The sequence below is a fragment of the Oryzias latipes genome, chromosome 4 (assembly GCF_053564925.1).
Source record: "Oryzias latipes strain Hd-rR chromosome 4, Olatipes_Hd-rR_3.1".
Lineage (NCBI taxonomy): Eukaryota > Metazoa > Chordata > Actinopteri > Beloniformes > Adrianichthyidae > Oryzias > Oryzias latipes.
The window spans coordinates 16,626,667-16,639,873 of NC_136240.1; the positions used below are offsets into that span (position 1 = coordinate 16,626,667).

Here is a 13,207-nt window from a genome sequence, read left to right on the forward strand (position 1 = left end):
ACTCCAATCCAGCATGGACTTCAGCGTCTCCTCCTCCAGTGGATCTCTGTCAGCAGGAGCAGCTAAGCATCAGCTCTGGTTTTCAGATGACCGGCCAGTTCCATCAGACAGGAAGTCATTTCTGCTTCAGAGTCACTCAGACTAAACAGATGACCGTTTGCATGCAGCACATTTTGGCAAACACAGTAAAGAAAATTATTACTGGACAGAAACTGCGGCGAGGCAAAGCAAACAAACCAAAATGCTTCCCTTTAAATACTTTTCTATACCTCTATTGCATATGTGCTAAAAGCTAATAGCTAACAGTGAGCAGGGGCGGCTCCATTGCAGAGGTCTGGGTGGTAAACAGAAGTAGCAAGTAAGAGAAATAAATATCCAGCCAATAAAGAGGAGGAAAGAATAACAACAAAAAAGACATAAAATTAGGTAGTGAAGAAAGGAAGATGTTCCATGCAGGAATCCTTAAAAGGAAAAAAGGAGAGGAAAAAAAAGAGACAGTTCTGCTCCTCCAGGTTCAGACTGCTAACGGTGAAGCTTTAGCTCCAGTTGTGATCTAGAAGTCAGGTGCTGAGCCACAGAGGAAGGAAAGCGAGCACAGATGGAGGGAGGGGTGATGTTAAACAGAGAGGAGTGCGAAAAAGATGGAGGAGGAGGGGGGAGCCTCACGGGAGAATGCCGTCATTGCTGGCCAATAGCAAGCAGACAATGAACCCCCTCCCCTCTCCATCTTCCACATTTGCTCTCGTTTCTAACCACTGTGTCCTCAAATTCCTATCTAAGATATATTAGTAAATGGCAAAAATTTAGACCAAGACTGTTTAGATTTGAGTATTTATGTAATTTAGAGTTTTGATTAAATATACATTTTACTGCAACAATTGCATGTGTACGTTTGTAGAATTACTGAGGATCTTACAGTTGAAATCCTTTGGTGGCTGCATCATCAGATTTATAAGGAGGTGCTCTCTAATGTTAGCAATGCCTAATTTTCAAGAAGGATTTCTGTAGGTAACAACAAGGTCAATGTAAACTGTTTATATTTACATTTCTATTCACTACTAATTATAATTAATATAATCAAAAAAGCAAAAAGTTTTCCCCAAATAAAAGTTTACTTTAAAAGTAAAATGTGTTCATGGATCAGTTGAATGTCAATTATCTAAGATATGTTTGAATTATTGTTTGTTTGAAACCCAGCTCTACCTACTTAACTTCAACATGGAATTTTTGCTTAAATTAAAGTAAAACTCCTCTTTTCTCATTGATTGTTGTTGTAATTATGAGATTAAAATAATGTCTGATCCACTATTTTTGGACTTTATGATCATAAAACAGCTCTTTTTCCTACATTCCAAACAAAAGGAAGGCCCGGTCCTGCTGTTTAGTACAATGATGACAAGTTAACTGAAACGATCAAAAGTAGAGAAATTTCACAACCAGATGTTTTATCTAAACAGCATTCACAGAAAATCACCAAAACAGTCATGCATTAAGGTATTTCTGTTTCCAATGTTGTCCTTTCCATGACATGCCTGTCTGATAATACATTTTTTCTTAAACAATTGTGTTTTTTTAATGAATGCTTTCCCTGATTACCTCACAATTGACATGGATGGATAGAGTACTGATTTAGGTGTGAAAAGTGCTGTACGAGTTATATTTAAAATGTTTCCATAAACCCAAAATATATTACAGACATTCATAAAAAAAATAAGACTGTACTTTTTTGGTGTAGAATTTCCCTAAAGCATCTTTACAAACACAGCATTTCAATTCACTGAAATCCATATTCTTTCAGTGGACACAGTTGGATACTTAAGGGACAAATTCGACAACAGCCTACATAAACCTAGTGAATCATTTTTCTCTTTTCCAGAAGTGGTTAGTGATCTGACCACTAGGAGGTGCCAAATATCAAATAAACAGAAGCTGTTTAAGGACCCACTACAATGAAAATTGTGTTGTTGGTATTTTTAAAATCTTCTTGTAGCATTTATCTCATAATGGAGGACATATACAGAAGAATTTAAGATTGAAACTGAATTTCCGGCTATTTTTTTTATTCAATATGGGATAAATCAGAAGCAGATGAAAAAAATGCAGTTTAAAAAAAACACTGCTCAGCTCCATTCTGATTTATCCACTTGCGGACAAATAGATACATTAACGTCTTCATTTTATTCCTCTGAGCTGGCATCTGGCTCATAACTGTACAGCTTGATAGCTCAGAAGTTGCTCGCTATTTTTGTTGCACCACTAAGGGGCAGTGAGCTACCGGGAGAGAGTGTAAACAAAGGAATGACGGGAAATATGTGGAAGCTTAGTTCCACACCAACAGTCCCGCCCACAAGTCTGAGGCAAATTTCTCAGACTCCTGCACCGCCGCATAAATGATGTCCTGTTTTTGGCTAAAAGCGGCATAATCAAAATTTAAAGACGACTGGCGACACTTTAACTATGCGGTAGATCAAAAGATAATTGGAATGGGATTTGGATTGAACACCTCAGTAAACATAATTCTCTGTATGCACCCTGGATGACTGTTCTCATAACATTTTTTTTTTCATTATTTTTTTTACATGTTTTCAAAAACATTTGGGAAATGTGAAATATTTATATATAATATAACAAAATGGTTACAGTCAAAGAATACATGTGGTTCTTACCTTGAGCAGAGCCAGGGCAACATTGAAAATGATGTTCAGTCCCTAAAGAAGAACAACAAAAAGAATAAATTCCTTGTTAAAAAAATATACTAGTATATTATATTCCAATTATGTACTAAAACACTACTTTTTTATTATTCTTAATGGGAACAACCTTGACATACTTGGTTCAGTTATTTTAAATACATGGCTCAGGATGAGTCAGTCATTTCAGTTTTGTTTTTTTTAAATGTGTGCCTCTACATTCAGTTTCAGTCTCAACAAGGTCCATTTAAGAAATTTCCTGATACATTTATACATCTAAAACAAACTGGCTTCTGTCAAACCACAACGCATACAACCCCAAGCAAAGGGATTTGAGGAAAGCCGTCTACCTCACAGCCTGTGCTTCTCCAAAATCTGCCTCTGTTACTCTTTATGAATATTTATGTCACTGGAGCAGCCATTTATTTGTCCCTCTCTATGTTTTATAACAGATGCTGCTGTGTTTTTGTATTTTCATCTTTTTCTCGTCCTCTCTGACCTGAACTGCTTCAAGCAGATGGTCAGTCTTACTGTAGAGTGGTTCTGAGTCCTTTCTAGATACAGCCAAACATCAAGCATAAAAAATGGTTATGCAATCTACTGATCACTTAGAAAGAATATTCACAAAATGCATTTCAAACAATTTATTCTTCATTTGAACTAAATAATTATAATAGTTTTGTAGAAACTATTTGTTTTGTTTCTACATTATTTTGTAAAAATACTTGAAATGTCTTGGCTGTGAATTAGTGCTTTATTTATAAAGTTTGCCATACTATTATACACATTAATTATGAAATCTTACTTGTTATTAAATAGGTGTTAACTTGATGAACTTATTAAGAGACTCAAAATGAGAATAGCAAACTCAGGTCAACTGGTTAAAAAGATCTCAGAACATTCAAGTAAATCTAACCTCAGTTATAATGAAGGAATCTCCTCTGAGGCTGTTTTATTACACAACTGACCCACAACTAAACTCATCTTATAGCAGAAAGTGTAAGTAACCTAAAAACACAGATACAGACAAAAACCTATAAAAAAAAAAAAAAAAAACAATAAAAGAAAAATAAATAAACTAGTTTACCAAATTCACTGCAAAACTACTTTACTGAAATAGATGAAAACTTTTCTGTCCAAAATACAGCTTTTTATAATGAAGACTAAAATAAACATCTAATGTTTTAACTTTACCTTTCTTTTCCCTAAAAGTTAGAAAAATGCTTACAAAAATTTGTTTTTTTGGCTTGTTTTTATGTATGATTACTACTACCATGGTAAAATCAACTTAACTGCTCATTTGACTATATGGAGTATTTTAATGGGCTAAATGTCGTCTAAAATAAATGATGTACATCCTTGGAAATTGTGGCTTTCATTGTTTTTCAAGAACAAGATTCTTCGAATTTCAAAAAGCAAAGACGGAAAATGGAAAGCTGATGCAGTTCTGCAAGGGAATACCCCCTTCCCTTGGTCTCTGGGACAACCAGTTCACATGGCAACACAGAGCTAAAAATATCGGGACAGCTCTAAAAATACCGGGAGAAATTGAAAAGAGGAGGTGGGTGTGTGTGTGCGTGGGTGTTCTCAGCCTCCACACACCTAACCTCGCAGACCTGAAGATGGTGCTGCCGTACCGAGACACGACAGGGACAAAGAATGAGGTGCATGTGTGCCATGGCATTCAAAATCATTGAAACATAACAAACATCCATGGTGAGGAGAATTCAGAATAAATGTGTGTGCGCTGAGAAAGTGGGTAAAAAGATTCTGCATAAAAGTGGGTCAAAGCATGCACAATCTACCAAAGCAGCTCTTTCCAAAAACAAAAAAAAATGCTTTGTCTACCGGACGTGTTAGGCTCGTCAAATTTACTGCTCGCTGCCTCGCCTTTGGACCTCATTCGTTGCCACATTATGGAAACATGGACGATGCTGAGCGAGTAGCTTGGCTTTATATCTTTTGGAAAGCTATACAGAGGTGCCTGCAAGCACGTCGCCGTGTCTGGGTTCACCAGTCTCTCCCGGTGTTCTTCACTCCTGCACCACGAGCTGCGCCTGGGTTATGGCCATTTTAAACGTCACCTCCTTCCGTCTGTGGCCCAGTTTGAGCTTAAACCCGCTGGAGGGAAACTAAAAATAAAACTGGGGGGTCTTTTTTATTATTGTCTGGATGAAAATAAGATTAACATCATAAGCCCATGGAGCATCCGCTCTCCGTCTGCCGGGCAGCCAACTGCCCGCGGGCCACACTAAGCTGAGTTGCAGAGACTGTCCTGGTTACTGTTGGGCGAAGGTGGGGTACACCCTGGACAGATCGCAAGCCTGTCAAAGAGTCCAGGGAACTGGAGCTAGTGAACGCTGCCGCCCAGGGTCCGGCTGGACCACGGGTGCCATCATGGCAGGCTCGATCGCTGGCGACCTGTCCAGGGTGCATCCCGCCTTCCCCCAACATTATCCGGGACAGCCACCAGCAACCCCGCCGTCCCAGCCTGGAGGTTAAGAAAATGGATGGAAGTTTAGGACAAATACCCTTGCATCAAGCGGCTATATTGGATTTTTTTTAACCCTTTGATGAGTCACTGAAAATACTGCGGGCTCAAAGCAGAGTCCCTGATTGATTGACTTGCCGCACCCGATGCTCAAATTGCGCCACCCACAGATCACGTCTGTACATCGACTTTAAAATGACATTTGACGGATCTGACGCGCCCGCTGTGAATGCACCTTTAGACTACTTGGAAATATGTACCGGCAAAGACATTAAAAAAAACTTTAGACTCATTTTATTTTATTTTTTAAGCAAACTGAACAAATAAAGTTTGAAAAGAATATTTCAATCTTTCAAAATGTACACCTTGATGGCGAATATACAGGACTGTGCGAAAGTTTTAAACAAAAAAGGCTGAAAAGGTAGAATTCTTTCAAAAATGGAGCTGGTCATCGATCATCAACATCCAGTGGCGCCTCCAGAAATTTTTCATGGGGGTGGCCAGTGGGGGGCCACATTAAATCTTGGGGTGGCACACAAAAACCATGAGCTATATTTTTAAAATTCATTCTACCAAACGTAGTAAAACAACCTTTAGAAAACCAACAGAAAGATAAATGCCTACTGATATTTTGTAGAACATGAACTTATAGTAGATACTACTAGTATAATAACTAATAGATACTAGTAGATACCATTAGTAGATACTACTACTGATTTATATATATTTTTTTTTTGTTTATATTTAATGCTTTGGTGTGTCTGCTTGGGGTGTTCGGCTCTTGACTGAGAGATATCTATAATAAACAAAAAATGAAATCTGTCGTTCTGAAATAATAATAAAAATATCCTTCTAATTATTAATTATATCTGTTGACATTTCTATTCAGACTAATAATCATGAAACATTTTTATTATTAGGGTAACATAATTCTAACTTCACCAGTTGGTCCAGGAACAGGTGGAGCCCCTGCTTATGCTGAGTTCTGCCTTGTTTCTCTGACCAATGATGCTGACTGTCCCTCCTCTGATGCCGTCTCATCTTTGTCTTCCTTATTCTCTTCTGTCATTCATGCTGCTCTGTCTCATCTTCCTCCTCCTCCTCACTACTCCTCTGTTGCTCCCCTACCATCTCTTTCACTCCTTCTGCTGCACTTTTATTCTTAAAATAAGAATATATGTTGAATTTCTCTTCATTCTCTGAAAATGGACAGACACAAGCATCAACTAATGACTATAGGTAACTCTGTGGAAACAAAAACACATCAAAATGTTGCGGTAACACAACAACCAGTGCTTAAATAGTGCCATGAAAATGAGTGGCTTGTGACAGGGACGTCCTTTTTTTTACTTATTAATAAGAAGTAATGACACATCCACCGCCGCTGATGATGTGGCGTATTTGCACCAAGTATTTGCACACTGGGTTTACATGTTTTGCAGACCGCATGTTTTTTACACCTTTGCAGCTGTATTTATTTAAAATTTAATATTTATTTCTTTATTTAATAAGAATCTAATTTTTGATAATAATTTTTCATAATAATTTTCAGTGATATTTTTAACTATTTAATATAAATGTCATTTGTGATATCCTTTATTGATGTTATAGTATACAGATTATTTCTGAATGTCGTGTTGCTGCCACAGATAAATGAAATTTCCCCATTGTGGGATTAATAAAGTCATCTATCTATCTATCTATCCATCTATCCATCTATCCATCTATCCATCCATCCATCCATCCATCCATCCATCCATCCATCCATCCATCTATCTATCTATCTATACAGATCTAAAGTACAGTAAACAGATTGTTAAAGACCCACGGAAAATATTTAACAGGAAAAGAAACTTAGCATTTTGGGATGTGTGATTGTGTGTGCGTGCGTGCGTTCTCGCGCGCACGCGTGTGTTTGCGTGCTGAAACCGTTGCTCGCGCGATGCAGGAAGAGAGGGGGGATAGCGCGTGTGAGTGTGTGGAGCGCATACACGCGCGGTCAGTCGCCGTTTTGGACTTAAGGAAAAAGTAATAAAGAAAGTTCATCTTTAGTGACTGAGACTGGTTCTTTTATCTGACCGGCCCGGAGGATCTGAGGGTTCGAACGCGGAAGTGAACCACGCGTCTTATTCATTCTGCGTCCAGCGGCTCCTCTGTAGATGTCTGCGCACTCAAAGGCAGCAGGGAGGGGAGGGGGTGAGGGCCGGTTTAGGTGATCAGAGCGACTTGCCGCTTGCTGGCTGTGCATTTGGGATGAAACGCACAACTGATGCTACCACAGCTTATAGTGGCTACTGGGGTGGCCACTGGGGTGGCCAGGTGTCGGAGAGGGGTGGCCATGGCCACCCCTGGCCACCCCCTGGTGGCGCCACTGTCAACATCGACAAATTGCAGTGAATGGACAAAAAAGTAATTTAAAGTAAAGCAAGATCTGGTGTGACCACCCTTTGCCTTCCAAGCAGAATAAATTCTTCTAAGCTGTTTTTTTTTCTTTTGAAGGAACTCAGCTAGTAGGTTGTTCCAAACATCTTGAAGAACTAATTTCAGATCTTCTGTAGATTAAGGTTTTCTCACACCGTTCTGTCTCTTCATTTAATCTCAGATACCCTTGATGATGTTGAGATCAGAGCTCTGTGGAAAGCATGTCATTTTCATAAAGATTTTGGCTGCATGTTTGGGGTCATTGTACGACTGGAGAATAAATGAGGAGCCACTCGTACGCCTCCATGGGAGTATTGCAAGATGGTTTCTATCTGTATTTCGAAGCACTGAGAGCACCATTAATCCTGAACAAATCTCTATTTGCAGAAATGCAGCTCCAAACAGTTAAGGAACCTCCACCAATATTCACCGCTGCTAACTACTTGACATACAAGCTGCCTTCTGCTTCAGCCAAATATTTCAGATATTGACTCCTCAGTTCAGAGCACCTACTGCCATTTTTTCTGTCGCCCAGTTCCTAGGTTTTTCTGCAAACATTAGTTACTTTGCTTTGTTTCCACTTCAGAGATATGGCTTCTTTGATGCAACTTTTCGATGAAGGCCACTTCTGACCAGAACCTGGTCAGTAGATGGGTATACCAGGATCCTACTGGTTCCTGTCAGTTCTGATCTGAAAGTACAGCTGCACATCTTTTCATTTTCAAGGGCAACAAGCTCGATGTGTCTTTCATCAGCTTGACAGATCACTCTACAATCCTCAACATTGGCTGATCTTGCTTGTGCTTGAACACCACATCTATAAACATCAGTCTGCTTTGAAACCGTGGTCTGGAATTAACCTTGCTAATGCAGAAGAACAACCTTCTATCTTGTTGCTGTGCTCAATCTCAACATAACATGAAACTATTTTTCACAACCTCACCTTCGTAGCAGAGTTTGGCTGTTCCTTACCCCGTTAGAAGAGGTCAAAAGCATTTTACTAAGACATAAGGAAAACAACCAGTACGACTGTAATTTAAAAAATAATGCATTTTTCATTGCAGATTAGTTGACACAGGGACCTCGAGCGATTTAAAAATATCCCCGGACATCAGCTCCTGTTCAATGTGACTAATGTGACTCACTAAGATATATCCCATTTATTGTGTCTCCATGGAAACCAAAGCTTAGTCAGCTTAACACAGAGCTACAAAAACTACTTTAATTTTAATTATAATGCCCAAACAAAAACATATGTAGCTTTGATGTAGTGTAGCTATAAAAAGAGGAATACTTTTAATCAGCACCTCTTTCATCTATACTGTAAATGCCTTTATAAACTATGTTTTGCATTTTCAATAACTAAAAATGGCATTTACTACAACACAAGGATCAATTATGCATTGGTACATATACCCCCAGTACTTTAAAATGGTAAATTGGTAAATGACGTATGCTTGTATATTGCTTTAGTACCTTGTTAGAAGTCCCATTCTCTCATGCACACACACATTCACACACTGATGGCTGCTCCACTGCCGAACACTGGCGCCTAAAACCTATAACTACCCGGGGCAACTTGGGGTTCAGTGTCTTGCCCAATCTGCAACCTTCTGATTAGAGGTCAACCGCTTGACCTCTGTATCACGAATGCCCTTTGGTAATGAGGCTGACTTTACTTAAACAATACATACTTTAAAACCAGTTCAAAAATGCTGTTGCAGTACTGCGACACTTAAATTATTTATTTGACTTCATATTTATTGATTCAAATAAGTATTTCTTTAAGTTTCTGACTAATTTTTGAATTTAAAAAAAATGCTACTTCAATGGCAACAGAATTTATGTTTTTACCTTAATACTCAATGCAAAATCTATCATCTATCATCTACCTGCAGCATCGGGCCCTGTCTCACCTGGAGGCCCCTGGGAGCACTGTGAGAGTCATGTTTTTTGATTTCTCCAGTGCTTTCAACAGAATTCAGCCATCACTGCTGAGGAGGAAGCTGGAGGTTGCAGGTGTGGACCAACATCTGGTTGCTTGGACCATCAACTACCTCACAGACAGGCCACAGTTTGTGAGGCTGTGTGACTGTGTGTCTGATGTGGTGGTCTGCAGCACGGGGGCACCTCAAGGGACTGTGCTCTCCCCATTCCTGTTTACCCTGTACACATCAGACTTCACCTACGACTCCCACCACTGTCATCTGCAGAAGTGCTCAGACGACAGTGCCATTGTGGGCTGTGTATCAGGGGGGGGTGGGGGGGTGAGCAGGAGTACAGGGGGGTCATCACTGACTTTGTTAGCTGGTGTGAAGTTAACCACCTGCTGCTTAACACCAGCAAGACAAAGGAGCTGATACTGGACTTTAAGAGGTCCTCACCATCACAGTCACCGGTGAACATCCAGGGTTCAGACATTGAGGTCGTGGACACATTTAAATATCTGGGTGTTCACCTGAGCAACAGACTGGACTGGTCCAACAACACGGATGCTCTGTACAGGAGGGGCCAGAGTCGCCTTCACCTGCTGAGGAGACTGAGGTCCTTTGGCGTGTGCAGACAGCTGCTGAGGACCTTTTACGACACTGTGGTGGCCTCAGTGGTACTTTATGGAGTTGTGTGCTGGGCGGGGGGCAGTGCAGGCAGAGACTTGAAGAGGCTTAACAAACTGGTTAGGAAGGCCGGCTCTGTCCTGGGCTGTACACTTGAGTCCATCGAGGAGGTGGCGGACAGGAGGATGTTAGCTAAGCTGACATCCATCATGGATAACCCCTCCCACCCCCTGCACCAAACTGTAGAGGCGCTGACCAGCTCCTTCAGCACAAGACTGTTGCACCCTCAGTGTAAGAAGGAGCGCTACCGCAGGTCATTCCTCCCCACAGCCATCAAACTGTACAACACCATGTCAAAGTGACACTCCACGGTCCCAGGGGTGTTTTTTTGTTTAGTCATTGATTCATTTACTTTTGTTGTAGTTGTTGTTTTTCAATTTTAAATAGTTTTTTGTTCCTGAACAGTTGTTTGTTTTTGTTTTTGGTGTGAACTTCATTAGTTATTTCTGTATTTTGAAAAAATTTGTAATGTTTTTTTACAGTTTACATGTTTTGCAAACCGCATGTTTTTTACACTTTTGCAGCTGTATTTATTTAATATTTATTTCTTTATTTAATAAGAATCTCATTTTTGATAATAATTTTTCATAATAATTTTAGTAATATTTTAATTATCTAATATAAATGTCATTTGTGATGTCCTTTATTGATGTTACATTATATAGATTATTTCTAAATGTCGTGTTGCTGCCACAGAAATGAAATTTCCCCATTGTGGGAATAATAAAGTCATCTATCTATCTATCTATCTATCTATCTATCTATCTATCTATCTATCTATCTATCTATCTATCTATCTATCTATCTATCTATCTATCTATCTATCTATCTATCTATCTAAAAACATTCTGCATAATGTCCAGTATGTTATGGCCATAAGGGGTTTCGGTCTCTTCACAAAGTTTGAATATTTGTCAACAAATATGTGCATGTGGAGTGTGCTGATATTTTTGAAAGAACACCCAACATGTAGGCGCTGCATTCATAGCTGATTTCCTGATCTCTAAAATGTCATTTGTATTTCATCAGTTCAAAATAACAAATGACCTTCTGTGATAAACCCTGTTGGAGCCAAGTATTTTAAAGTTTGGTCACATCCACATAACATAAGAGAATAAGTAAAATGATATTAACAAATAGTGGCTGCTTAGTTTTTCTTAAAATAATGTTCCTAATATTTATGACTTGAGGGAAATGTTGGTCATTCAATAAACTGCTCTCTGCCAACAGTGACAAAACCCCTGTTTTGTTCAAAGTTTCTATAAGGAAATTTTAGACCCATTCTGTGAAAGATAGAAATATGTAACCAGAAATAACATTGTTTTCAAAATAATACAAAGTGGTGCTAAAATATGACTTTTTTTAATGCAGCAAATGCTATAAAAGGGAGCTTTGAGTTCATTTTCCACCTTAAATCTGCTTTGCATGGAAGCGCTAAAGCTGACACAAACACTATGGATTTCAACTTGAAAACAACAACAGATTGCAGTACAGGGAAGACGATAAGTTTCTTAGAACTTGATCCTCAGAGAATGAGCCTGTTGACTTCAAAAGTGTGACATTTTTCCACTTTCCCCTCTTAATTTGACTCACTACTCCAGTGTGAAAGTAACTTAAAATTGACAATAACTATATAAACAAATGTAACCCCTTCATGTATGTCGCTAATTCGTACTGTAGCATTTAACCAAGGACTCCACTTAATTTCGGATCACCATGAGCAAAAAAAGTGAATATTTTCTTTATGTATTAGGAATTAATCTCTCATCTGCTCAGCCTGAGGATGACCCTCTTTAAAAAGATGAACTTTGTGTTCAGCTTTTCTTATAGACCAGACTTTATAATCCTAGCTCTGACAGATATTCCATACATTTAGCTCTTATTTTGCAATGGGAAGAGTAAAAGTAAGTAAGGAAAGCTCATTTATAGAGTAAAAAATGTCTAATATCAGAGCCACAGTAACACACATTACTTATGATTAGTGTCCCTATGTGCATCAATAAGTGATTACAGAAAGCAGCACGAGTTAGTAGCACTAAGCATTTTTTAACTTGTGGTTACTACCAGCGAGTCAGAAATTTACTTCAAACTCTCCAGTCATTTCACACAAGCAGCCTCCTGCCTACTCATACACTTTTTCCTGCTACCCCTTTTCTTTCCTCTGACCTTGTATTTTTTTTTTCTTTTTTATTCCAGATGGTTGACCTTCCCATAATTGGACTCTTTACAATGTGAATCAAATCCCTCTCACAGTTCCCCCTCAATAATACAGAACATCGACTTTACCTCGCAGAGCAGAAGATCAGTGATGTGGAAAACCATACAGAGGGGGAACTTGGCGGTGAAGAGGGTGAGGAACCATTGGGAGGCATACATGTGAGCCTCCAGGTTCAGCTCCTGGAAGTGGGCCCACAGGTCAGGAAGTTGTTCCTGGGAGAACAGAACGTAAAACAGAGGAAGGATGAGAAGACTGGGGGACAAAACTAAGATTCTTACACTTTTATGACAGCCGTTCAGAAATGGAAATTCAGCTGCAATGGCTTGAACTAATAACTAGTAATTAAAATATTGAAGCTAAAATATATGAAAAAAAGGTTTTGGTTCGTAAAAAGCCTAAAAAATGTAGTTTGTTAGATTATAATCAATAAGCCTAAAAAACACTGAAAATAATTCTTTTAACACTCAAAAAGATTTCCATAATCAGGTTTTTTACAGACAGAGCCTGTAGAACCCAATATGAAGGGGAAATATGTAAAACTTTGGCAGTTTTTACAAAACCTCAGCAGTTTTTGCCAAATGACACCTGTGGGATAAGACAGGCAAACACACGCATGTTTCCAGCATAAATCTCTGATGCTCAGGGGCTGATTCCCAGAGTACATCTTCAATAAAGGTAAATCTTTGTTATAGAATAACTAATTCATCATATTCTGATGTTGAGAAATAACATCCTATGTGTACATTGAATTAGCGTCTGTAAATTGAAATAG

The 13,207-nt window shown here is 38.9% G+C and overlaps 1 protein-coding gene across 2 annotated transcripts in view; it reads right to left on the reverse strand.

Moving 5' to 3' along the window:
- Nucleotides 1-13,207, reverse strand: part of rabgap1l (RAB GTPase activating protein 1-like) — a 94,261-nt gene that overhangs the window by 17,337 nt on the left and 63,717 nt on the right. For both annotated transcript variants that reach the window (XM_011474036.4, XM_011474035.4), the window contains exons 17-18: nucleotides 12,504-12,647; nucleotides 2,667-2,708 (exon numbers count right to left, since the gene is read on the reverse strand). In XM_011474036.4, the coding sequence (XP_011472338.1) occupies nucleotides 2,667-2,708; nucleotides 12,504-12,647 (186 nt within the window). The remainder of the gene's footprint in view (nucleotides 1-2,666; nucleotides 2,709-12,503; nucleotides 12,648-13,207) is intronic.